The 27,457-nt window shown below is 46.7% G+C and overlaps 2 protein-coding genes across 3 annotated transcripts; both read right to left on the bottom strand.

The window, feature by feature from the left end:
* Nucleotides 1–2,596: 2,596 nt before the first annotated feature.
* Nucleotides 2,597–4,401, bottom strand: LOC123071380 (elicitor-responsive protein 1). The gene is made up of 5 exons (XM_044494924.1): nt 4,018–4,401; nt 3,806–3,871; nt 3,493–3,631; nt 3,011–3,149; nt 2,597–2,911 (listed from the first exon to the last, which is right to left on the bottom strand). Exons 1-5 carry the CDS (start codon nt 4,082–4,084, stop codon nt 2,858–2,860), a joined length of 465 nt encoding a protein of 154 aa, XP_044350859.1. The 5' UTR covers nt 4,085–4,401; the 3' UTR covers nt 2,597–2,857.
* A 991-nt stretch (nt 4,402–5,392) lies between these two features.
* On the bottom strand, nt 5,393–8,905 carry LOC123071379 (triosephosphate isomerase, cytosolic). 2 transcript variants are annotated; one of them, XM_044494923.1, is made up of 9 exons: nt 8,668–8,905; nt 8,499–8,574; nt 8,256–8,379; nt 7,891–7,975; nt 7,297–7,429; nt 6,134–6,226; nt 5,970–6,050; nt 5,725–5,807; nt 5,393–5,586 (listed from the first exon to the last, which is right to left on the bottom strand). In XM_044494923.1, the coding sequence occupies exons 1-9, from the start codon at nt 8,884–8,886 to the stop codon at nt 5,533–5,535; spliced, it is 948 nt and encodes a 315-aa protein (XP_044350858.1). In that variant the 5' UTR covers nt 8,887–8,905; the 3' UTR covers nt 5,393–5,532. The 2 variants fall into 2 exon arrangements, with proteins under 2 accessions (XP_044350858.1, XP_044350857.1); XM_044494922.1 differs by having other exon boundaries at nt 5,970–6,048; nt 6,159–6,226; nt 8,668–8,896.
* Nucleotides 8,906–27,457: the final 18,552 nt, after the last annotated feature.

Genomic DNA, 27,457 nt, shown 5'->3' with positions numbered 1-27,457 from the left:
TATGTTGAAAAATCCCAAACTGCGTGGCCACACGTTGTGGCAAGTGCCACTCGACGGCGTACACACAGATCATGGGCACGATGCACCGCCAGAGACCATGCTCCTCATCGCACATCACGTTCAAATCAAAGTCCCACTCTCGGTCATGATATGGCCACCAGGTTACCTATTACATATACGGTGGTAAGTTGCCACTCTCGGTCAAAAGTGGAATCAAAGAGAAATGTGTTTAGCGAGTTCATATACCTACGAATGCGTCAAAGCGTCCAACTCATTGGTGTAGGTCTTGTACGAAGTCTTATTTAGGCTCATGTAGAGTTTGAAAATGTCCCACTCGTAAGCTATGGTGGGGTGTCGAGCCTCGTCGCCGTCTTTGCTATAGGCACCCTATGGGCGTCTTGGCAGCTTCTCAGGACGCCCCACCGGCAGCTGCTCCCACATCCAAATGGAGAAGGCCCAGACAAAGCCACCCATATTGGACTTGTCTCCCGTCCTCTGCGTTGCGTCGTCAAGCTGCAAAAAATCAAATGAGAGTGAGATATAACAAAATGGCATGGACATACTTTCGTAGGTAGGCAATTAGATAATCTCTTACCGAACGGTATAGGTAGGCGAGAGACGCGGTCCCCCAACTGTACCCTGCATCCCAGTCGGCTAGGAATAACAGATAGTACCAGTTGACAGAGTTCCCGGATGCGTCTGGAAACACGACCTCCGTGAGAAGATACCATAGGTAGGCCCTCGCGTACCACTCCACAGTCGTCTCATCGGCGTCTTCGGGGCATGTCTTCCGGTGCTCCAAGAGCCATGACAACGGCACACCGGATGTACGGTTACCCTTAGCATCGGCGCAGCCGCCGATGAGGGTGGTAACCCTCTCCTGCCAGTTGGTCCTCTCCACTCGCCCGGTCAGTCCATGACCATCGAGCGGCATTGCAGTAATCATCGACCAATCCTCGAGGGTCACCGTCATCTCCTCGCATGGGAGATGGAAAGAATGGGTCTCCGGTCGCCACCGGTCAATCAGAGCTGTCAGAGCTGCGTGGACAAAAACATCGTAAGCACATCATATCAAAATCATATCACCATGCATCATATCACAAAAAAAATCAAATCATATCACCATGCATCATATCACCATGCATCATGTCACCATGATGGATCAAATCATATCAACATTACTCATATAAAAAAATTCCTTCCCCTCTTTAATCATATCAACATGCATCATATCACAAAAAAAATCATCCAACAATAATCTTCAATGTATTATCTCCAAACAACATCTTCATATCATCATATCAACATGCATCATCAGTCCAACATGCATCATATCATCATATTTTTAAACAAAAAAATCCTCCAACATGCATCGTATCATCATATTTGTAAACAAAGAAAATCCTCCAACATCTTCATATCATCATATCAACATGCATCATCACCCTACAATCAATTCCTCCCACATGCATTACATCATAATTTTTTTAATAAAAAATATTAGGAACTAGGGTTCATCTTCACACTAACATATGAACTATTGATTAGAGTTCATATTCATTACCACTACTTAGTAAAGAACTAAGAATTAGAACTAGAATCAAGCTAAAACAATTTTAGGCAAAAAAAATCCAATCTAAGTTCAAAAAAGTGAGGGATTTGAAGCAAATAATGCGTCGAAACGAAAGCAAGTTTGCAAAAACTAATTGGAGGGATCGGAGGAGCTTACGATTCTCTCTTTGGGGCCATCTTGATCCGCCAAAACAGTGAAGAATCGGTGAAGATCCGAGGGGGGGAGTGGAGGAGATGAGAGAGGGAAAGAGGGGCGACTTGGGGGAGAAAAAGGAAACTACTGACGGGGGGGGGGGGGGGGGGGGAGGGGGAGGGGGGTCTCGGGGAAATAACTGCCCGGAGCCTACCGCTAGGGCCTCTGGCGGTAGGGTTATACAGCCTACCGTCAGGGCAAATTACCAAAGGCCCTGGAGATAGGCAAAAGGGTCAAATCCCCCAAAAAATTCAAACCGGGGTCAGATCCTGAATTTCTATCCGAAATGGGTCAAAACACGAAATTTGGCCATGTTTGGCGCCGGTTTGAAGCGCCCGGCTGGATCGGCTATTGCTCCGACCCTTCTACGGCGCTGACGCCTTTCCTTTTTTTCCGCTTCCCCCGTTCCCTTCGACATCACAGCAACATCATCAGTTTCGTCAGGCACATCACTGCTTGGCCCCGGAGGTGTGACAGTGCGTCACGCCCGCCGCACCTCCAGATATATTGGCGGCAGCTCCGCGCATGCGTCATTCGTGCTCGGCTCGGTCCCAACGGCATGGCGTCCCGCGGCCCGTTCGGCCCCGCAGTTTCAGTCTGGTAATTTGCCATTCTTTTTGTCGAACAGGCGACCTTGCTGTCCGCCTGTCCCGGAGTCGTGACTAGCAACGCCACCTTTCTTTCTCCGATCACCTCCGTTCTGTGGAGGAGTAGCGTCGATCGAGCAGACGAAGGCTGCTCCAAGCCTCCAAGGGATGAATGAAAGCCATGCACTAGACAAAACCAGAATGAGTAAAACAAGCTATCTGTCCATCAAGGCACCAGCAAGCATTCAGCGACGGTAAAGTTTCTGTTGTTCGCATCCAGAATCACAATTCCCCCTAAAATAAGAACCACAAATCGACAATTAATTAACGGAATTGACGCCTCTAGCCTGCTACGAGTTCTGACTTCTGGCTACTAGTACATATACATCTTCTAAAAAGCTACTACAGGTGCAACGTACATACACTTGGAATCACATCATTCAGTCACGGACATCATAGCATCCAACACTAAAGCTACGAGCGAAGGGCAAGGACGTTACATGCTCTACTCGCGAGAGCTGTGCGTCCAGCCTCCGACCTGCCCTCCGTCTTCTTCAACCTGGAAATGGGCATCGAGGGTGAGTCACGAGAAATCAATGGAGGCCAGTCACCGTACGAAATCATGCTTGCATCTCTTCTCTTAGTCTTTAGTCTTTACCTTGGTGGCGGTGAACGTGAGGCCTACTCTGATCTCGCCGTGGTATGAGTTATCAGCGGACACAACGCTGTACTTTGCCGCGTTCAGCTGCGACGCGCCGCTCTCCATGCCGGTGCTGATCAGATCGGTCACGTTGATCCTGCATCGCAGATGGTTTCGAGGTTTAGATAGCATGAACTAGGAACTAAGAAAAAACACAACAACAATGTGCCGGATCTCGGAAAATATGAAAAAAAAATTCAAGTGTTTCCCTTATAAGAATGATGAAAGAGAGTTGAAAGAGATAGAAAGTGACTGCATTTGACTTGTTGAAATGAAAATAAATTACAGGTATGAGCTCATGATGGGGTGCATAGTGTTGCATTCCACATAGGAATTTGACAATTCTAGCCTTATGATTCAAAAAGTCATTACAGAAAGAAGAAAAAATCATAATTATTTTCATGAAGATCCTACACAACTAGGAGGTGAGGAGCACTCACGTCGCTTGGCCGAGGAAGTCGTCGCTGGAGAAGTTGTCGTGGTCCATGATCCGGAGGAAGAGCTTGTGCTGCCCGTTGGCCGCAGAGGAGTTGATCTGGAACCGGAACACCTCGTTCCAGCTCGGGTTCCTCCCCTCATCTGCATCATTTTACAGCACACGGTGAGTCACAGCCTCGCAGGGAACGGATGGCTCTTGGATCTATTTTGCCAGAGTCAACGGCCGTTCGTTGCTCCGTTCCGACATCCAACCAGGAGTATCATCATTTGCAGCAACAAAAATCATGAAGAGGAAAACAAAACCAGAGAGCTGACCTCTGGAGGTGCTGCTCTTGCGCTCCTGGCTCCGGTATTGCACGATTACATACGGGTCGATCTTCCCTGCACGCACATACAGGTCAACACAAAGATCAATCAGTCTCCACCCACAATGGAACGCAAGAGCGGAGCAAATCGAAGCCAAGCAAACCAAGAAGGTACCACACCACCAGTTCCTTCTTACAATTCGACAAGGAGGGGGTACTCACCTAGGAAATCGCTGCCGAAGAGGCCCTTGGCGTCGACGAGATGCACCTCCAGCACGCCCCTGCCCATCGCCTCCGGATCTAGCAGGAGACCTGAACAAGCACCTCCTCTGTCCTTTGCCTTGTGACAGGCCGCTCTGGCCTCTCCTTGTTTCCTCCGGGTCTTGCTCTGATGAGGTCGCGTTTGGAAGCAAGATACCGCTGCCGCCTCCTACCTGCCTACCGTATGTATTTGTACGCATTCGCTGCCTTGGCTGGCCGCTCGAGCATAGGCAGGCAGGTCAAAGCTCTGCAGCGGTCGCCAGCGTGAGAAAGGGATGCCTGCCGGTGGAGAAAGCTCCTGTTTGGACCGGACCGGTTCACGGCTCTTCCCACGCTTCCTCTCTCCTTCACTTCCCACACCCACACGGAAAGAAGGTGGAGCCATCTCCGTTTCTTTTATCCCACCAACGCAACTGGTCATTCTTTTTTCTGCACCAGTAGTTCTGTCTGCAGCGCCCTGCTCTTACACCTTTGATCGACGTCTTCCTGGAAACAAGGCTATTACCAACGTTTTCCTCCCTAGGAAACGGCGCTAACTATAGGTGCCAGTCATGTTAGTTGGCCACTCGCCAGCATAGTGGAACTAGTCATCGCTAGCACGAACATGGTTTGATTCCTCCCAGTCCCAGTTCAGGACTAACAATTAATCGTGCCGATTGGATGGTTCGCTCTGGATTCCCATCTGCGGCTTGTGCCACCATGATGGTCGACAGCGACGCGTATCTGCTGGGAGTCTAGATGCCTGCCAAAGTCAAACTCTAGCGCGTTTTGGAAATTGTTGGCTGACGGACGTCCATGAAACATCCCGACGCGATGAGATGGAAAGAAGAAGTAATCTAGTTCGTGGACTGCGACGGGAGATGAGGAGGAGACCCGGTTTCTCAAGTCTGGGTCATGGTCACGTTTTTTAGGTTCTAGATTGATTGATTTATACTTGCCTCTGACCTCGGCCTGAATGCTGTCATTACGTAAGGTTGATGGCACGGCTGAAAGCGATTTGTTGGCATCAAACATACATACACGGGGGGCAATTGAAATTCAAATGAATGGCAAAAGTGTACTATTCAAACAGGTAGTGATGTCAATCGAAAAGTCATGCGAGTTTCGTGTAGGCTAACACTCGCAAGATATTTAAACGTGGATGCTGCTTCACAAGCTGCTTCATCGGATTACTGATTTTTCTTCTCTGACAAGACGACTACTTGTTGCTACTAACTATATAGAGAAGGTACCGTCAAGAGTTATGTTACTTCACCTGGTTTAAGCAAGAACTTTAGAAAAGGCATCAGGTAACAGAGTTTTCGAATATACACATCCATGCCAAAACAAGCAAACATAAGCATGCATCACCGTAAAGATAAGATGGTCAATACGACATGACAGTGCACTCGAATTTGAACAAGATGGTCGAACAGTCTTATAAAGATAATAAGCAGACTTCACTCCTACAAGCAACTGCGTCCATCTCAAAAACAACTAAGCAGAAGCAGACTTCACGGTGGCAGACTTGATGATGTCCACAAACTCAGGCTGCACAAACATACAAAAAAGTAAAGGTCATGATCCATAACCTTAGCCAATTGAGCTTTGACATAATGTCCTATATTGACTTCATTTGAATAAAATGTCACGTGTAGTTAATTATTTATTAGGAATACGGATTAAGACCTTCAGTGAAGCGCCGCCAACAAGGAACCCATCAAGATCAGGTTGAGCCGCAAGCTCTTTGCAGTTTGCCCCATTTACAGAGCCTGGAAAGACATTCGAGGAGAACGTAAAGGGTGAGGTCCAGTTTACAGCAGTACGAGGTAGAATGGAATATTGTACGAAGAAATCGGCATTCCAGTGAAATTCAGTTCATGATTCACTGTCAGTTTCGCAGCAGAATGTAAATCTATTGCAGGCAGTAGTACCTCCATAGATAATCCTGGTAGATTCAGCAACTGCAGGACCAACATTAGCTTGGAGCCACTTCCTCAGACCATCATGAACCTAGTACCATTGGAACAAAATGTCTTGTAGAAACAGCAACCTGTGAAAATAAGTGCTTATTGCTCTTATTGAAGACAGTATATCTCCTGTGCTTGAGCAGGGGAAGCAACCTTGCCGGTTCCAATGGCCCAAACTGGTTCATATGTTAGCACAACGTTTGTCCAGTCTGATATTTTCTCTGAAAAAATAAGACGAAAACAAAAGTGAAACAGACGAAAGGTAAGAATCCCTCCATTTCAATTTATTGCACAAAATGCACAGTACAGCTAAGCTATAGATGGATTCAATAAATATTTATTCCTTGGGTATACTAATAAAGTTCAGAAGTATAGTTTACTATCTGTTTGCTTGCATGACCTAGCCTAGTTCGCTATTGCAGCAGTGGAGATCATTGACTAAGGAGGAAGATCGGGATGCCCTGGATCTGCTCATCGACAAAATTCGGGCTTCGGCATCCCTCATCTCCGGGCAGGATCCCGTCGTCTAATCTTGGTGTTGCTGTTGGCGGATTTTAGGTTTCTCCCTCCCGGCCTGCGCGCCGTGTTTGGCAGGATGCCTGTATTCCCTCTTTTTGCTGGTCTCAAACTATTTGCTCGGTGCACTGTTTAAGTTGTTCCGCTAGCTGGTCTCGTTCCTGTTTGTTGTCATGACGCTGCCGTGTGGCTTTATTTATAAAGTCGGGCTCTGGCCTTTTCTCTAAAAAAAAAAAGTTCAAGTTATAGATCCAGTGCTAATTTACTACAGCATTAGCATTTATGAATACCGCACATAAACAGCAAATAGTTTTCAGACTTCTATCAAGGTATTCTGTTGCCTAATATGCTGTACTAATCTTCAAGGGAAGAGGTTACAAGGATATACTGTATATATATATTACAATTTTGGCTATTTTAATATTAAGGTAATAAAACAATGGAAGAGGATTTGCACAATGAAGCATATATGTCATTAGTAGGAATTAATCAGCCATCTTTTTTTTTGATAATTAGGAATAATGTCCAAATCATTTCTGTATTCCATGACCAAAACAACATATGCAACAGTTATGGGCCTCATAGGCCTAGATATGATATGGGCCTAAGGCCATACATATATACTAGATTAATACTCTGAAGTCTCAACACATTTCTCAAAACAAAAATTCTTAACACAGATGGTAAGCAAAGCACCATATCCATTTTCCATGAACTGGTGATAGAAGTTATCAATGTATCAAAATCTCCTTGAATATCAGTGAGTAAAAGTTACCTGCAATAGCTTTAGTCTGAGCAGCAACGACTTCCATTGTCGTCCCTGCTTCTCTCTGTTCAAGGGTTTCACCAATGCAAGCAATTACCTTGAGTCCTTGGGCGAGTGCGTAAGCCACTTTATCAGCAACAAACTGTCATGAAATAATAAAGCTGTTACTAAAACAATACTAAAGGACTTCTGATGAAGTACAAAATAAAATGAAAACAATGGTTCAGACATCTTGATTGAGAACTAATTGCAAAAAAGGTTCAGAAACTGGTTATATTTGACAAACTTGCTGGCTTCATGTTAAAAACTTTTATCAATTGGTCAGGGCCAATTTTCCCTGGACTAAATGCAATTTCACAATGTTAGACAAATGGTGAAAATAAAATCAAAACCCATCTGGTCTGGCCTAGTTTTGCCTCGAAAGGAAGGGGATTGGCATCTGGCAAGTAGTTCTCCAAACATAAAACACGGAATTTCATATAAATTAATTTGACGAAAATTCCCGGCCTACCTACTGGTAACCAAAGAAACTGGACATCAAAGACAACTGATCAACCAAGTAATATTAGTTGAAAAAACAAGGTAGAATTAAAAAGCACTCACATCACTTGATTCATTCAACAGTGCTCTCCTCTCAGAGTGCCCCAAAATGACCCAAGGCACCTGCAGGTTCACCAGCATCTCAGCACTGCAATGAAAAGATGACATACGTACGTCAGAGACTTGGCACGCACAGAGAAGTTTTCTCATTCACAGTTCCAATACTGTGTAACTTTATCTAGAAAGCAGCACGAAATTATATTTCCCCGAAGTAAACCTACTCACTGGCAACTCTAACGTGACATACGCAACACTGAAAGTGGAAATTTGGGCGCTCCCAAACCCTTAGATTCGGCCACATCCGCCCCCATTGCGGAATCGAACAAAAGGGGAAGCGAAGGGGGGCAGAGCTAAAAGAGGCGCTTCACCTGATCTCGCCGGTGAAGGCGCCGCCCTTGCGCACCCAGCAGTTCTGCGCGGCGACGGCGAAGTCGGGTCGCAGCAGCCCCGTGGCCTGCTGCAGGAACACGAACGGCGGGCTCACCACCACCTCTGCATCCAAAACCAAACACTGCAACACATCAGCAGCTCAGCACACCAAATCGAGCCGACCCCGAAGGGAAACAGAGCCCTCGACGGAAACAACGGTCCGCAGTGCAGGCGGCGCTCACCGACGGCGTCCTCGGAGGGCACCTCGGCCTCGTTGAGGACGGTGACGATCTTCTTCACGTCGTCTCCGGTCCCGTTCTGCAAGTGCCGCGGGAGACGCCATTATTACAGATCAAAACCTTCAAGCTTGAGACGAAACGGGTGGTGGGCGGGGCGGGTGGGAGAGCTTACGCATTTCCAGTTGCCGCCGACGAAGAACTTCCTGGGAGCCATTGGTCGGGCCGGGCGGCGGATCAGAGGGAGGGAGGCTGTGGTTTTCACTTTTTTTTGGTGTGCGCGATGCGCCTGAGGTTTGAGACGGGCGGTTATATGGGGAGGGCGGAGGAGGGCAAACCGGCGGAGGAAACAGGCGGCTCGCCTTCTTGGGGCGGAAGAAAGAGGAAGGGGCATCCCTCCCTTCGATGCTGCGGGCGCCGCCGCACCTTGTCACATTTGGCCACAACTTACCTTATTGCATCAAATTAGGTACTTCCTCTGTCCCAAAATATGTGTCTTAACTTTATACTAGTTTTAGTATAAAATTATACTAAACTTGAGATAGTTACTTTGGGACGGAGGGAGTATGTGTTTGGTTCTAGCCACAACTAAGGCAAGAATATTTTTAAGAATAGTGAACCCTGCATGTCATAAACAGAAAAAGTGTGGCAAGATTCCTTTAGGCAAAGCAAAATGTGGCTAACAATTTGAGCAACTCAAGTTAGGTAAGTGTGACAATATATGGCAAAGATAGTCACAACCCAAACAACCCTATGTTTTCTGCTCTTTTCCGAAGGCAGAGGAGCCAACTGCTTGGGCTCAAACACAAGCTGCGGGAAAATTACACGAATCATCCTCGAATTAATTTTTTTTGCGAAAAAGCCCATAGATCTATGGGAAACGTTCTATTTAGACCGACTGATCCCATAGATTTCGTAAATCGCGTCCATCGCTTTCCACATGACATGCGGCCCACATCTCCCTCTCCAGAAGAGTCACGGTCCCTCCCATCTCCCCTGATTTCTGTTTCCTTCCCCGTCTCTCTCTCTCTCTCTCTCTCTCTCTCTCTCTCTCTCTCTCTCTCTCTCGTCAACGGCGACCACTGCCGTACAAGCTGCTACTCGCCATGTTCGGCGGTAGGCCGCCGACAGCTGCCTCAACCATGCCACCACCGCCTCCGCTACTGCTGCAACCAACTTTGTCTTTCTTTCCTCCCAGCTTCTCTCCTCCCTAGATGCAAGAACACCACCAGCATCCAACATGTGTGGAGGTTCCAACGGCTCCAACCGTGGATCTCCGGGGGCGGGTTGCTTCCATGCAACGGACCAGTTGCAACACCCCTGTGGATCTCGTCCCCGGCGGAGCTTCAATGAAACGCCCCTGCTACTGCAACCCGGATCTCACCGGCAGAGGAGCTGCAATGTAACGCTCGTTGTGCTGCGACTAGGGTCTCGCCGTCGGCGGAGCTGCATAGCAATACACATAGTGTTGTGACCTAGGTGTTGCCGCCGGATCTCGTCGGCGGCATCAAGGGTCGCTACATCGCAACTCTGGCGACCGCTCCATCATAGCTCCGGCACCACAGCATCGCAGCTCCGGCGACGTCGGTGACCGCTACATCACAGCTCCGACAGCGTCGACGATCGTTGCATCGCAGCTCCGGCGGTGTCGACGGCCGATGCATCACAACGCCGGCAGTGTTGACGACCGTTGCATCGCAGCTCCGGTGGCGTCGACGACTGCTGCATCGAAGCTCTGGCGACCATCGTATCACAGCTCTGGCACCAGTAAATTGCAGCTCTAGCGGCGTCGACAACCGCTGCATCGAAGCTCCGGTGGCGTCGATGACTGCTGCATCGTAGCTCTGGCACCACTACATGCAGCTCCGGTGGCGTCGCTGCATCGCTGCTCCGACGACTGCGGCATCACAGCTCCGGCACTACTGCATTGCAGCTATGATGAGATCGCAGCTGCTGCCTCCATGCTGTTGGGTGTGCTTGGAGGGCGACCATGGGTGTTGGATGGTGGTTCCTGTACTGGTATGCATCGAGGCGAATTCCGATCCACGGGACACAAAACGAACAACTATCATATGCACCATCGGACGGTTATCAAGGCGGCTTATAGCTGCGAGCTATCAGCCGGCTTACGCCTAGCATCCCTCAATAATATGCTCTAGTAATTGTTAGAGGGCTTTTATAATTAATTTAATATCAATAGGCCTAAAAGTGCCAAGTGATGGAAGGCAACTTGGGCCACCAAGGCCCAAGTAGGGTGTAACCCTAGGGGGCGATCTTTGACGATTCGGAGGGGGATTCCCGAAGAAAACGATGAACACAAGAGAGGGGAAACACTCAAATCAACGAGATCGGATTACACCTATGCTAAATCTATATACACAAAGAGGTGACACATGTCCAAATCCAACACAAGAAGATAGAAGAGGTAACTAGTTCATCCCAATCCTTGAAGGAGTTGAGGTCTTTAATCCTGGAGGATCTTCCCATGGGGTCTTGAATCCACTAGGGATCTTCTCAGATGGAGGTATTGAACTCCATGGGAGTGGTCTCTCTCTCTAAAGAGAAGAGTAGGTAGGAGCAAAGCTCACATACAAATATGCTATCATTTGCTAACCCTAGCTAGCTAGAGGAAGGGGGAGGAGTATATATAGGCTAGTCCATGAAGGGGTAAGTGAGAGGGGGAATACATGGGCCTCAGGCCCTGTCCATGCGCGTAGGCTAGCGCCGGATATCCGGGCTAGGGGACGGATGTCTGGGTCTTCGCGGGACGCCGTATGTCCGGGGCACTGGCCGGATGTCCGGCCCGAAGGTGGCCAAACTTCTGATGCATTCTATTGTCGATGCCAGATTTCCGGGGAAGGGCCGGATGTTCGGGTGGTGGCGAGGCGCCGGATGTCCGGGGTCATGCCAGAGCGCCGGATGTCCGACCGATAAAGCTTTTTTGATCGTCCGTTGGTGCAGCTGTTGGGCTGCTACACAGGCACCGGATGTCCGCCTCTGGCCCGGATGTCCGACCGATGTAGCTTCAGCAACATCGTCTTCTTCCGTCTCTGCTTCCGGACTTCCCTCGTGGATGATGTAGTTGTACACTTGCGCTTGCACTCCTCCTCGTCGTCTTTGGTGCTCCGCCAATACCTATGTATGCACACGAGTGGAGTGTCAAGTAGTATACCATCATCGAAGGGGTCAAGTGAGCACATGTAAAGGAGATGATTCACCTTTGGGTATGTGAAGTAGATGTCGCACGTGTCACTCGCCAAATGGGCTCTTGACATGGTGATGTCCGTAGGATGCTCCGCATCATCCCCCCCCCTCCTTGGGAAAGATCCGACCTCGGATCGAAAACCAAATCACCATGGGAAAGAGATGGCTTTGCCATGTAGAAGTGGACGTTCACCAAGTACTCATCATCTTCAAGCTTGAAATGGGCACTCTCCAATGGCGCACCGTCTTGTGGTTCCTTCAAAAGAAGCAAGAACAACAAACACTTGGAAAAACAAATGTGGTTAGCGTTAGTGAAAAACCAAGCATTCAAGAGGTGATTCACCCAACAAGTGTCGTCATCATGCAAAGCATATGGTGTGACAAAGGATTGTGACATGGCATCTAAGCATATCAAATGAGCACAAGCAAAGATATCTTGGGGACAAATATGCAATTCTGAGGTAGTGATGCAAATATGTGTGACAAGAGAATAAGCACCTACCTCAAATTTATAGCAAGCATTCACAAAGCGCTCAATGAAAGTTCTGTGTTAGGCATAGGAATCATTCACAACACCAAATAAAATGAAGTGTCTAAATCACATGGGTCAAGTGCAAGACAATCCAAGCATAATGTGCATATGGTGTAGTGAATATAGTGTGGCACTCAACGCAATACAAAGAGAAATTGTTCAACATGTGCGAGGCAATCAATACAAGCATGTAGAAATCAATGAGACATGGGCATATGTGAGGAAATGACATTGGTGCAACCAACCATATGATAGGAGAAAGAACTCAACAAGTTTGATGCAACACACAAGGCATATATATATCATGAGGCATGGAAATGTGAAAATGACAAGTCGAAGCAAGATCTCTAACATATGCGCAATCACGTAGTCCAAGATGACCAATAAGTCTCATGGTGCAAGCAACACAAGTAGTATGATCCGCAATATCCATGCTCAAGAAAGATGTCACATTGAAGGCGTGTCCTTGTGCATCCTTCACAATGCTAAAGTGGTAGGAAATGTGGTGTAGAAGCGATTGTGGTCGAATTATTGGGGAACGTTACATGGAAAACAAAAAATTTCTATGCACACACAAGATCTATCCATGGAGATGCATAGCTACGAGAGGGGGAGAGCATCTTCATACCCTTGAAGATCGCTAAGCGTAAGCGTTTATCAACACGGTTGATGTAGTCGTACACCTTCACAATCGATCCCGATCAAGTACAGAACATACAACACCTCCGTGTTCAGCACAGTTTAGTTTGATGACGTCCTCACCTTCTTGATCCAGCAAGATGGGCGAAGTAGTAGATGAGTTCCGGCAGCACGACGGCGTGGTGAAGGTGGTGGTGAAGAACAATCTCCGGGGCTTCACCAAGCACAATGGAAACTATGATGGAGGATAAACTAGAGGGTGCGGGGTTGCCAACACACGACTTGGTGAATCTTGATGTGTTCCGGGTGCTAGCCCTGCCCCTCTATTTATATGTTGAGCCCCGTGGTCGTATCTTGGAGAAATAGCCTCCTCAAAGTTGGTTTTGCCCGCAAGGCAAGAGTCCTTCTCGAACTCCAGGACCAGATGCCACAGCCCTCGGCATCTAGCCCAGACGCCATGGGCCTCGACTGTCGGGGTTATGATCCTGACAATGATTACTAGGGGTACACATAAGTGGCAGAGACTAGCTACGGCGTAGGTGTAAAAGTCGGTGTTTAACGAGTTCAGGCCCCTCACTCGGTGGAGGTAAAAGCCGTACATCTCATGCCCTGAGGCTTGCTTTGATTTGATGGGTATATTTACAGAGAGTGAACGTGCCCGACCAGGGGGAGGGGAGAAACTTATATTGAGTGCACTGCAACCCCATGTTCCCCACGCCGCCAGGGCAATTAATGCCATTGAATGAGCCATTTATTAGTTTAGTGAGCCTCTACTATAGCAGTTATAGGTAACGTTAGCTATAACTCTATTTAGTGGATCACTTAGGATTCTTCGACCGTTGCAGCTCCCATGATGCCTTCTTGTCATGCATGTCCAAGTTGTAGTTTGTCTGCCGAGTGACATGTGCTTGTCCGAGTGTTGTAGAGCCATCCGAGTGATCTTCCTGATGTATCATCCGAATGCTGACATGGTCCAAAGACCTACCTATGATGGTGATGGGCCCCTTGTTGGTCCCAAATGATGGGTCCTTGATCCTACCTGTAATAGGTGACCACATCATTAGACCCCGAATCGGTTGGGATTTTCTAGGACAAACAAACCAATCTTTCGGTTGGGTCCGAGTGCCACAGGGACACTCAAAATATGTTTTCGGACCATGTTTTGTTGTTCCTTGGACGAAAACACAACGGATTCTGAACTTTAGTTTTACCCAGATGACTGGGTGTTGCTGATCGGCGATAAAAAACCCGGTGGCATTCGTTTTGTCCCTCGGAGGAGATAGACTAGGGGCCCGAGTGAGGGCATGCCATGACAACTCGAGTGGCGACGCTGGCGCGTGGTCTGACTCTCCAGGGAGATGCCACTCCTTATCCCAGGGGAACTCCAACGCGGGCCTCCTACGAGTCCAGGTTTACGAGTCATGCACCTTGGAGCCTATCAAGAGGGCCAAGTGAACTCGCCGAGGGGCGTCAAGCTCGTCACATAATGATCCCTAAGAAGACTTCAGTCGGGTGTTTAACGTGGCCGAGTGCACGGATCCCTGCGAAGGGTGGTCAATCGGACTAATGTGCGCCCTTTAGGAAATAGATCGTTGGTAATCAATTGGATTGATTTGTCCCGGAAATCTGGAGATTTGAATTTGTGTGTTCGCGCGCTGAAGCGATAACATCGTGCGTTGGTGGGAAAGTGGGAGGCATGGCTCCTCGATTTGCGCTCATGATCCCCGCCACATGATGCACCTGTCCTCTGCAAAGCCTTGCCACATGGGTCATTGATCTAGGGATTCACAGTGAGAGATCCGTTTAGATATTTTGTCTGGTGATATAAAAGGTTTGGCGGCAGAGCTCTTGTTCTCAGGTCCCCTTTCTCTTCACCCGACTCCTCTGTTTCTCTCTTCCACCCGAGTGCACGGCCATGGCGAGCGACTCCAAGGCCAAGGCAGAGAAGGCAAAGAAGGCAGGAAAGGTTGCTTCCTCCAACTCGGGTGTGGCGGCCGGCGGCGCAGCGGGGGACTGGCTCCCATCGCGCGTCACCGCTCGGCGACTCTAGGAGCTAGCGGAAGTGAAGGAAATATGCCGTAGAGGCAATAATAAAGTTGTTATTTTATATTTCATTATTTCATGATAAATGTTTATTATTCATGCTAGAATTGTATTAACCGGAAACTTGATACATGTGTGAATACATAGACAAAATACTTTGTCCCTAGTAAGCCTCTACTAGACTAGCTCGTTAATCAAAGATGGTTAAGTTTCCTAACCATAGACATGTGTTGTCATTTGATGAATGGGATCACATCATTAGAGAATGATGTGATGGACAAGACCCATCCGTTAGCTTAGCATAATGATCATTCCATTTTATTGCTATTGCTTTCTTCATGTCAAATACATATTCCTCCGACTATGAGATTATGCAACTCCCGGATATCGGAGGAATGCCTTGTGTGCTATCAAACGTCACAACGTAACTAGGTGATTATAAAGATGCTCTACAGGTATCTCTGAAGGTGTTTGTTGGGTTGGCATAGATCGAGATTAGGATTTGTCACTCCGAGTATTGGAGAGGTATCTCTGGGCCCTCTCAGTAATGCACATCATAAGAAACCTTGCAAGCACAGTAACTAATGAGTTAGTTGCAGGATGATGCATTACAGAACGAGTAAAGAGACATGCCGGTAACGATATTGAACTTGGTATGAAGATACTGACGATCAAATCTCGGACAAGTAACATACCGATGACAAAAGGAATAACATATGTTGTTATAACGGTTCGACCGATAAAGATCTTCGTAGAATATGTGGGAGCCAATATGAGCATCCAGGTTCCGGTATTGGTTATTTACCGGAGAGGTGTCTCGGTCATGTCTACATAATTCTCGAACCCGTAGGGTCTGCACGCTTAACGTTCGATGACGATTTTGTATTATATGAGTTATATGATTTGGTGACCGACTGTTGTTCGCAGTCCCGGGTGAGATCACGGACATGACAAGGAGTCTCTAAATGGCCGAGAGGTAAATATTTATATATAGGACGATAGTATTCGGACACTTGAAGTGTTCCGGGGGTACCGGGTACGTATCGGGTCACCGGAAAGGGGTTCCGGGCAACCCTCGCAAAGATATGGGCCTAATGGGCCAAGAAGGGAAATGCAGCAGCCAGCATGGGCTGCTGTGCTCCCCATATAGGCCGAACCTAGAAGGGAAGGAAAGAGGGGAAGAGAGAAAGTAAGGGGAGGGATTCGGCCTCACCCTTCCTTCCCTCCTCCCTCCTTCCTTACCCCTCCGGTAATTATGGTAAGGGGGCGAATAGGACTAGGGCCCCACACTACTAGGGAAAAGCCTATACATAGAATCTTACCAGCAGCGCTCTTCAAAATACCACACTACTGCTACTTAGCAGTAGCCCGTGTGACCGAAACGCGCTGCTGACTTGGAAATAGCAGTAGCGCGTGCACCGCATACAGCGCTACTGCTATAGTTGCCATGACCTCGCCCCCCCGCTAGCTATAGCAGTAGCGCACTTTACTATAGAGCGCTACTGCTATTCAGGTTAGCTGTAGCACGTTCGGGAAACGCGCTACAACTATCCCTACCTTATCCCCACGCGCACGACCGGCCCTCTCACTCACACTCTCACTCTCGCCCGCGTAAACCGTCGTCGTGCGTCGCCGCCACCGCCGCCTTCGTCCGTCCGCCGCTGAGGTACTCCCTCCTTCCGTCCCTCCTCCATCCTCCTCGCACATCCTCCCTCCTCCTGCGGCCGCCCCTCCCTCCTCCGCCGCCGCCCTCCTCCCTCCGCCTACGGCCGCCCCTCCTCCCTCCTCCGCCGGCAGCCCTCCTCCCACCGCCCTCGACCTCGCCGCCCCTAGCTACCTCTCCATCGCCCCCACCCCTGCCACTAGTTAGTACTAGATTTAGTAGTAGTAGATGTTAATTAAGGGTTAGCTAGTACTAGAAGTTGCTTAGTTAGTACTAGATTTTTAGTAGTAGTAGTGGTAGTTGAACTACTTTAGTTGTAGTTGAACTAGTTTAGTAAGTAAATTAATAAACTAGTTGAACTAGTTGAATTAACAGAACTAATCTATTTTTAGTAAGATAATTAATATAACTAGTTGAACTACTTTATTTTTAGAAAGAACTAGTTTTTTTTCTATTTATAGTAAGTTTATATTTAGTAAGAACTAGTTGAATTAATAAAACTAGTTGAACATGTCATGTTTGTTGTTAGTGATAACTTATATGGTTTCAGGTGACCTCCGTCGTCCCCGTCACCGACCCCCTCCGACATCCCCGCCGTCGTCCCAGTCACCGACCCCCTCCGACATCGAGGTGAGACCAGCCAAATATCCTTGTATATCTTGTGTTGTTGCTCAAATAGGATATGTGGTTGCCCAAGTGGCCGTTCATGTTCAGTTTACATCTCCGAGTGGCCTATGTTTTGCCGGAGTGTTGATTAATTTCCGTTCCGGCAAATTTCAGGCGCTCGATATGTCCTTTTTTAGCAAAGGTCATGCCGGATTTTGTCGTGAATTCTGGCATGACTTGTGCTAGAATATGTACAAGTTTAATCTTTGAATTATGATTGTAGGAAATGTCGTACTCGGACGACGACGGTCTCCCGGGGGAGTGTAGCTGGTGCCACGACGATCGAGGTATGTGCGACAGGTTCGTTCGGCTGGACGAAGATCGGCGCTTCAGCATTAAGCTCGAGGAGACCTTCGATTGTGAAACGGTACGCAACAACGACAAGTGTTTTTTTCTCCATTAAGCATGACTTCAACTATTTCAACGTCTAATTTTCATATTTTACAATTCGACTAGCTTATCCCATGCCATGCAAGACGCTATGTCTTGGAGAGGATGGGTTTTGAAGACCATGAAAATTTCGAAACAAAGAAAATACACCTAAGGACCCATCATGATATGGATTTTGAAGTAAATCTGTGCAATGCTCAGAGCGTAACCCATTTTGGTTGCCAAAATTGGGAAGCACTTTGCAAAATGTATGGTTTTTATGAGGGTATGATTGTCACCATGGATCTTGGTGATCCTGACAGCGAGGAAGACAATATGGACATTTGGGTCCTTGTTGATACGCTTCCGATTGTACCGCTATGTGAGTTTCTCAAACATAGTTATTAACTAATTTATATTGTTTATTTCAAAATAGTTGATAGCTTATTTCCATTGACAGCTTATTTTGATTCTTCAAAGACTGTGCGGAAGATGGTAGATAAAACCCACTACACCGAAGGCACCCAATTAACGTATAAGGAGAAAAATCATCTGATCGCATTTTGTACTCTTCTTGAGAATTACAATGACTATTATCGAACTCCTCCAAATTATGGTGAATACGTGCCACTAGTGCATGTGTTGAACAACGATAACTTCTCTGGAGATACCCTGGTAAGATTTTTTACTATTACGACATCCGTGCATCTTTTGCATACTTCTAAAACTAGTACATCATTGCTAACTACGAAGTTATTATTATGTTTTTCAACAGAAACTCCCGATGGATTGTGTGCCTCATCTGATGTCTCTGCATGGTCGCCTCTCAGTTCTGAACATACTGCCAGGTAAATCTACGGAGCTCACCTGTGCATATCGGATTTCTAAAACCCGTGAACACATGATCATCAGAGAATGGAAGAAATGTATGGACATTCGCAAGGAGGTTCTTGGAAGTAACATTCAGCGAAAGGCAAGAATTGGAGACAGGCTAATCTCCATTCTCCATAATGGAGAGTCAGGGGCTATCTTGTTTTTTGTTATTTTACCTTAGAAAATGTAGTAGGTCTTAATCGAATGTAATAGGTCCTATGAGGTACAATATGTTTATTATGTGGTAATGTGTTAGAGTTGATAATGATGATCTTGAGGAGGTGTTATGTGATGTCAATGATAAAAACGATGATATTGAGGAGGTGTTATATGACAATGATGTATTATGATGCTAAGTTGTTAATGATATGATGATGATGATGATATTATTATATCATTGGGTGAAAGAACCGCGGATTAGTTTCAAGTGGATGGACATCCACTTGAAACTAGTCCACGGTTCTTTCACCCCATGATGTAATAACTCATTATGATGTAAAAACAATCTCTAAATTCCTGTTGTATGAAAACTTGTGTAAAGGTGTATGAATACAACATGAAAAGATAAAGAAAAGAAATAAAATACTAAAAAATAGTAGTAGCGCGGCTAAGGAGAAGCGCTACTACTAGTTACCAGTAGCGATGTTCTGATGAAGCGCTGCTACTAAGTCAATTTAGCAGTAGCGTGGGCCAAGACGCGCTATTGCTAAGCATTAGCTGTAGCGCCTTATCAGTAGCGCTCCTGCCCGCGCTACTGATAGGCCCAAAACCCGCGCTGCTGCTAGGCTTTTCCCTAGTAGTGCCAAGTAGGATTCCTCCTACTTGGGCGCCCCCTTGGCTCCTCCCTCTCACTCCCACCTATATATATGAAGGGGGAGGCACCTAGAACACACACCAACGATTGTTAGCCGTGTGCGGCGCCCCCCTCCACAGTTTACACCCCAGTCATTTTCACGTAGTCCTTAGGCGAAGCCCTGCGCAGATAACTTCACCATCACCGTCACCACGCCGTCGTGCTGACGGAACTCATCTACTTCCTCGAAACTCTGTTGGATCAAGAGTTCGAGGGACGTCATCGAGCTGAATGTGTGCAGAACTCAGAGGTGTTGTACGTCCGGTACTTGATCACTTGGAACAAGAAGAAGTTCAACTACATCATCCATGTTGGCAAACGCTTACGCTTTTGGTCTACAAGGGTACATGGACACACTCTCGCCCTCTCATTGATATGCATCTCCTAGATAGATCTTGCGTGAGCATAGGAAACTTTTTGAAATTCCATGCTATATTTCACAACAGTGGCATCTGAGCCAGGTCTATGCGTAGATGATATGCACAAGTAGAACACAAAGAGTTGTGGGCGGTGATTGTCATACTGCTTACCACCAATTTCTTATTTTGATTCGGTGGTATTGTTGGTAAAGCGGCCTGGACCAACCTTACACGACCACGTTTATGACACCGTTCCACCGACAGACACGCAACTAGTTTTGCATAAAGGTGGCTGGCGGGTGTCTCTTTCTCAAACTTTAGTTGAATCAAATTTGACTGCGGCCGGTCCTTGTTGAAGGTTAAAACAGCAAACTTGATAAATCACCATTGTGGTTTTGTACCGTAGGTAAGAATGGTTCCTGCTAAAATCCCGTAGCAGCCACGTAAAACATGCAACAACAAAGTAGAGGACGTCTAACTTGTTTTTGCAGGGCATGTTGTGATGTGATATGATCCAAGGGATGATGTGATATACGTTGTTGTATGAGATGATCATGTTTTGTAACAGTTATCGGCAACTGGCAGGAGCCTTATGGTTGTCGCTTTATTGTATGAAATGCAAATGCCATGTAATTGCTTTACTTTATCTCTAAGCGGCAGTGACAGTTGTAGAAGCAATAGTTGGCGAGACGACCATAATGCTATGATGGAGATCAAGGTGTCGAGCCGGTGACGATGAAGATCATGACGATGCTTTGGTGATGGAGATCAAAAGCACAAGATGATGATGGCCATATCATGTCACATATTTTGATTGCATGTGATGTTTATCTTTTATGCATCTTATTTTTCTTATTACGACGGTAGCATTATAAGATGATCCATTAAGTAAAATTTCAAGGTATATGTGTTCTCCCTGAGTACGCACCATTGCGAAAGTTCTTTGTGTTGAGACACCACGCGATGATCGGGTGTGATAGGCTCTAAATTCACATACAACAGGTGCAAGACAGTTTTGCACATGCAGAATACTCAGGTTAAACTTGACGAGCCTAGCATGTACAGATATGGCCTCGGAACACTAGAGACCGAAAGGTCGAACATGAATCATATAGTAGATATGATCAACATAGAGATGTTCACCATTGATGACTACTCCATCTCACGTGATGATCGGACATGTTTTAGTTTATTTGGATCACGTATCATTTAGATGACTTGAGGGATGTCAATCTAGGTGGGAGTTCTTAAGTAATATGATTAATTAAACTTAATTTATCATGAACTTAGTCCTGATAGTTTTTGCATATCTATGTTGTAGACCAATAACTCGCGTTGTAGCTCCCCTATGTTTTTTGATATGTTCCTAGAGAAAACTAAGTTGAAAGATGATAGTAGCAATGATGTGGACTGGGTCCGTGCTCTGAGGATTATCCTCATTGCCGCACAGAAGAACTATGTCGGTGATACACCGCTAGGTGACAGACCTATTGTAGGAGCAGATGCAGACATTATGAACGTTTGGCAAGCTCGATATGATGACTAATTGATAGTTAATACACCATGCTTTAAGGCTAAGAATCAGGGCTTCAAAGACGTTTTGAACGCCCCGGAGCATATGAGATGCTCCAAGAGCTGAAATTGGTATTTCAGACTCATGCCCGTGTCGAGAGGTATGAGACCTCTGGCAAGTACTTTGCCTACAACATGGAGGAGAATAGCTCAGCTAGTGAGCATGTGCTCAGAATGGCTGGGCACTACAATCGCTTGAATCAAGTGGGAGTTAATCTTCCAGATAATATAGTGATTGACAAAGTTCTCGAGTCAGTATCACCAAGCTACTAGAACTTAGTGATGAACTATAATATGCAAGGGATGATGAAAACGATTCTCGAGCTTTTCGCAATGCTGAAATCGGTGAAGGTAGAAATCGAGAAAGAGGATCAAGTGTTGATGGTTAACAAGACCACTAGTTTCAAGAAAAAGGGCAAGGGAAAGAAAGGGAACTTCAAGAAGAATGGCAAGCAAGTTGTCACTCCCATGAAGAAGCCCAAAGCTAGACCTAAGCCTGAAACTAAGTGCTTCTACTGCAAAGGAAATGGTCACTAGAAGCGGAACTACCCCAAATATTTGGCGGATAAGAAGGATGGCAACATGAACAAAGGTATATTTGATATGCATGTTATTGATGTGTATCTTACTAGTGCTTATAATAGCCCCGGGGTATTTGATACCTGTTCAGTTGCTAAGATTAGTAACTCAAAACAGGAATAAATGAAGACTAGTTGAGGGTAAAGTAATGATGTGTATTGGAAGTGATTCCAAGATTGATATGATCATCATCACACACTCCCTATACTTTTGGGATTAGTGTTGAACCTAAATAAATGTTATTTGGTGTTTGCGTTGAGCATGAACAAGATAGGATCATGTTTTTGCAATATGGTTAATAATTGTTATTCTGTTTACATGAATAAAACCTTCCATCATCATACACCCAATGTTAATGGTTTATTGAATCTCGATTGTAGTGATACACATATTCATAATATTGATGCCAAAAGATGCAGAGTTGATAATGATAGTGCAACATACTTGTGGCAATGCCGTTTAGGTCATATTGGTGTAAAGCGCATGAAGAAACTCCATGCTGATGGGCTTTTGTAATCACTTGATTGTGAATCATTTGATACTTGTGAACCATGCCTCATGGGTAAGATGACTAAGACTCCATTCTCCAGAACAATAGAGCGAGCCAATGACTAATTGTAAATAATACATACCAATGTATGCGGTTCGATGAGTGTTGAGGCACGCGGTGTCGGTGTCAAAACCGGTGGATCTCGGGTAGGGGGTCCCGATCTGTGCGTCTTAGGCTGATGGTAACAGGAAGCAAGGGACACAATGTTTACCCAGGTTCGGGCCCTCTCGGTGGAGGTAAAACCCTACTTCCTGCTTGATTAATATTGAAGGTATGTGGAATACAAGAGTAGATCTACCACGAGATCGTGGAGGGTAAACCCTAAGAGCTAGCCTATGATGGTATGATTGTAATTGTGATCAGCCTTCTAAGGACCATGCTCTCCGGTTTATATAGACACCAGAGAGCTAGGGTTTACATGGAGTCAGTTTATAAGGAAGGAAACATAATATCTGGATCGCCAAGCTTGTCTTCCACGCAAAGGAGAGTCCCATCCGAACACGAGCCGAAGTCTTGAGTCTTGTATATTGACGCTTCTATAGTCCGGACGATGTATATAGTCCGGCTGTCCGGATACCCCCTTATCCAGGACTCCCTCAATAACCCCTGAACCAGGCTTCAATGATGATGAGTCCGACGCGCAGTCTTGTTTTCGGCATTGCAAGGCGGGTCCCTCCTCCGAATACTCCAAGGTTATCATCGAACACGTAGACCGTGTCCAGATCTGCAAAATGATCTTCACATACCACCATAGAGAGAATGATACTCCAGCTGACAACTTTTAGATGACGTGACATGCCATTAGGGCTAGGTCATTACTCGAACCGTTTTTTCACAACCAGCCACAACGCATATTGCGAGGCGGTTTCCTTGACACGTCCTGTCAAAGCAGAGATCATGTCTGTAACGCCCCGGATTCGATGCGCCAGGTGTCTGCCAGTTTTTTGCCGTAGTTGCCATGTCATTTGCTTGCATGTTGCATATTGCCATGTCATCATGTGCATTTCATTTTGCATATGTGTTTGTTTCTTGCATCTGAGCATTTTTCTTGTTGTCCGTTTTGCAATCCGGCACTCTTATGTCCTCCGGCGTCCCCCTTTTGTCTCTTGTTGTCGAGCGGGTGTTAAACATTCTCGGAATGGATTGAGGTTTGCCAAGCGGCCTTGGTATAGCACCGGTAGACCGCCTGTCAAGTTTCGTGCCATTTGGAGTCCGTTTGATACTCCAATAGTTAACCGCGCAGCCCGAAACACCCTTTTCTCTTGCAGCCCAGCAACCCTCCAAATCAGCCCACTAACCCAGAAAACTCCCCTCCATGCTCTCGGTTGTTCGATCACGATCGTGTGGGCGAAAACCGCTCCTCATTTGGACTCTCCTAGCTCCCAGAATCTATAAATTAGCCCCTCCCCCCGAATTTCGCGGATGAACTCTCCCCCCAAACCCTAAATTTCCCATCCTCCACCGCCGGACGCGTCCACGACTGCCGAACACGTCCGCCCGCCCCCGCCCGGCCAACCGCAGCGCGACACGTGTCCCCACCGCCGCCGTTTCCCACCGCGCGCCGCCGCGGGCCCGCGAGCCCAAATCTGGCCCGCAGGGCCCGAACCGCCGCCGCCGCCGACCGCGGGAGCCCCGCGCCCGAGCCCCGCGGCTCCTCCTGCCCCGCCGCCGCCTCCGCCGGCCTCCACGTCGCCTCCCGCGTCGGCCTGGGCCGCCGCCGCGCCGCCTAGCCGCGCCTGGCCCGGCGCCCCGCGCCGCCGCTCGCCCGAGCTCCGCCTGGGCGCCCCGCCGCCGTCCTCCTCGGCCGGCGCCGCCCCGCCATCGCCCCGGCCCCCGGGGCCTCCTTCCCTGACCACCGTCCCCGTCCGCACCGGCGAGGTCCAGCCGACCTTGGGAGTCGCGCCGAACCCTAGATATGATCCAAAGAGGTTGACCCCGAATTTTCCCTAAGTCCCTGATATTTTGACTTTTTCATGCCCTGTTCATCCCATCATAACGCTGTGCATACTGCTCTGTTTTTTGCGTGTAGCATATCAAAATGTTCGTCATTAGATGCTCCACATTTAATTCCGATGTGCCATGTTCATTTGAGTTCATCTTGATGCATGTATCATCGTTGCAAGAGTGCTATATGATGTTAATCTGCTGAAACTGTTATAACTTGGTGATTTGTCTTTTTCGTTGCATTTTGATGTGTGCATCCTATGAGAATGAGCTCTGCAGGTGTTTTGAACTATGACATGCCATCTTTACATAGGTGCAATCCATGTATTTTTGTGAGTCTTATACTGAGTGCATCAAGCTCGTGAAGTAGTGTACTTGGTGTTACTGTTTTGCTAGGCTGAATCTGTTATTTGGTGATGCTATGTAAACCTGCTTCTACAAGTCATTCCATGCATAATCTGGAGATGTTCACTAAGGATGTTTTGTTCTACATGTCATGCTCTATCGATCCACGCCCCTGGTTGCATTTATAGCCTGCTGGAGCTTGTTGTATTCTTGCTCCAAAGTTGCTAAATAATGTTGTTGTCGGCCTCTTAACATTAAGATCAGTTTTGCCATGAGCTTTTCTAGTGATCCATGCACCCTATGAACTTGTTCTCGCCATGCTTAGCTTAATAAATGTGTCTTCTTACTGCTGGTTGCCTTGTCATGCCATGTATTGCTCTGTGGTGAGTGGTACAAGCTCACCAACATGCCTACTTATCGTTGTTCCTGCCATGTTTGAATCTGTCATATCATTTGCCATGTTTACATGGGTGCCATCATATCTTCTGATCCTTTTTGGCTCATGGTCAGTAAAGGACTTTTGTTCTATTCTTTTAGTAGTATCATTCCATGCCTTAAGTTTCTATGATAAGTTCTTGTAACATGTTGTTTGATAGCTCTAAACATTGCAACCTGATGTTATTTCTGCAAAGTCTGAAACTGTTATTATTTGCAATCTTGCCATGTCTTTTTGAGCATGTTCTAGTGATTTCTGGAGTTAGCTCAGTGTTCATGTTTTCTCATAATTTACCTATACATCATGTCCATGCCTTTTGTTATTATGTTGAGATGATGTAGCATATTGTTTTGATACTTGCTAGATGCCTAGTTGCTGTTTTGGACAGATTGTTATTATATCTTGTTTAGAGTGTATGTGTGGAACCGTTGCTCCGTTTTGAGTGTGCTCTATATGAAACTTGCTTGATTTTGCATGTAGTTTCATCCTATCATGTTGCATCCATGTTTTGAGGTGTTTGCTTGATGTTTGTATGCATTTTGCATCAATGCCATGGTTAACTTGTTTTGCTCATATCTTCTAGGCCGTAGCTCCGAACTAAATGAACTTTATATGTAACTTGACTAGAATCTCGTGTAGATCATCTTGGTGCATCTTAACTTGCTGTTTAACAACCTTAACATAAGGTTGTTCAGATCTGGACCAATTTCGAAATTTGCATATGAGGACTTACCGGAATTGTTATATGCTGTTCCAGGCCTCATTTAAACTTGCCTTGATGTGTTGTTCTTGTTTGCATCATCTCTTGCCACGAGTAGCTTCATGTAGTCTTGTCATGCATCATGCTTGGTTGTGCATCATGTCTTGTATATGTGTGGTGTGTTTACCATGTTGTGTGCTTCTTCTCGATAGTTCCCTGTTTCGTTGCGATCGTGAGGATTCGTTCGTCTACTCTTGGTTCGGCTTCATCCGTTCGTCTTCTTCATGGACTCATTCTTCTTCCTAGCGGGATTTCAGGCAAGATGACCGCTACCCTGGATCTCACTACTATCATTGCTATGGTAGTTGCTTCGTTCTATCGCTATGCCGCCTACCTATCACCTGTTTATCAAGCCTCCCAATTGCCATGTCAGCCCCTAACCTTTTCACCCTTCCTAGCAAACTGTTGCTTGAGTATGTTACCGCTTTTGCTCAGCCCTCTTATAGCATTGTTAGTTGTAGGTGAAGTTGAAGATTGCTCCATGGTGGACAGGATTATGTTGGGATATCACAATATCTCTTATTTAATTAATGCATCTATATACTTGGTAAAGGGTGGAAGACTCGTCCTTATGCCTGGTGTTTTGTTCCACTCTTGCCGCCCTAGTTTCTGTCATACCGTGTTATGTTCCCGGATTTTGCGTTCCTTACGCGGTTGGGTGATTTATGGGAACCCCTTGAGTGTTGGTCCGAACTGAGCTACCTGCGGGGCCACCTCGGGGAAACTCGAAGTCTGGTTTTACTCGTAGCTAGTCTCATCCGGTGTTGCCCTGAGAACGAGATATGTGCAGCTCCTATCGGGATTTGTCAATACATCGGGCAGCTTTGCTGGTCTTGTTTTACCATTGTCGAAATGTCTTGTAAACCGGGATTCTGAGTCTGATCGGGTCTTCCTGGGAGAAGGTATATCCTTCGTTGATCGGGAGAGCTTATCATGGGCTAAGTTGGGACACCCCTGCAGGGTATAAACTTTCGAAAGACGTGCCCGCGGTTATGTGGCAGATGGGAATTTGTTAATGTCTGGTTGTAGATAACTTGACACCAGATCTGAATTAAAATGCATCAACCTCGTGTGTAGCCGTGATGGTCTCTTTTCGGCGGAGTCCGGGAAGTGAACATGGTTTTTGGGTTATGTTTGACGTAAGTAGGAGTTCAGGATCACTTCTTGATCATTGCTAGCTTCACGGCCGTTACATTTGCTCTCTTCTCGCTCTTATTTGCGTATGTTAGCCACCATATATGCTTAGTCGCTGCTGCAACCTCACCACTTTACCCCTTCCTTTCCCTTTAAGCTTTGCTAGTCTTAATACCCATGGTAATGGGATTGCTGAGTCCTCGTGGCTCATAGATTACTACAACAACAGTTGCAGGTACAGGTTGTCTGATGATCATGATGCGAGAGTGATGTTTGCTTGTTTTGGAGTTTTTCTTCTGCTTCTTCTTCGATCAGGGGATAGGTTCCAAGTCGGCAGCCTGGGCTAGCAGGGTGGTTGTCATTTGAGTTTCTGTTTGTGTTTCATCCGTAGCCGGATGATGCTCTAATGTATTGTGATGTTGTATTCGTGTGGCATTGTATGCC

The sequence above is a fragment of the Triticum aestivum genome, chromosome 3B, assembly GCF_018294505.1.
Source record: "Triticum aestivum cultivar Chinese Spring chromosome 3B, IWGSC CS RefSeq v2.1, whole genome shotgun sequence".
Classification (NCBI taxonomy): domain Eukaryota; kingdom Viridiplantae; phylum Streptophyta; class Magnoliopsida; order Poales; family Poaceae; genus Triticum; species Triticum aestivum.
Note: the sequence above shows the minus strand (reverse complement) of the source record. Positions and strands in the feature narration are given on the sequence as shown.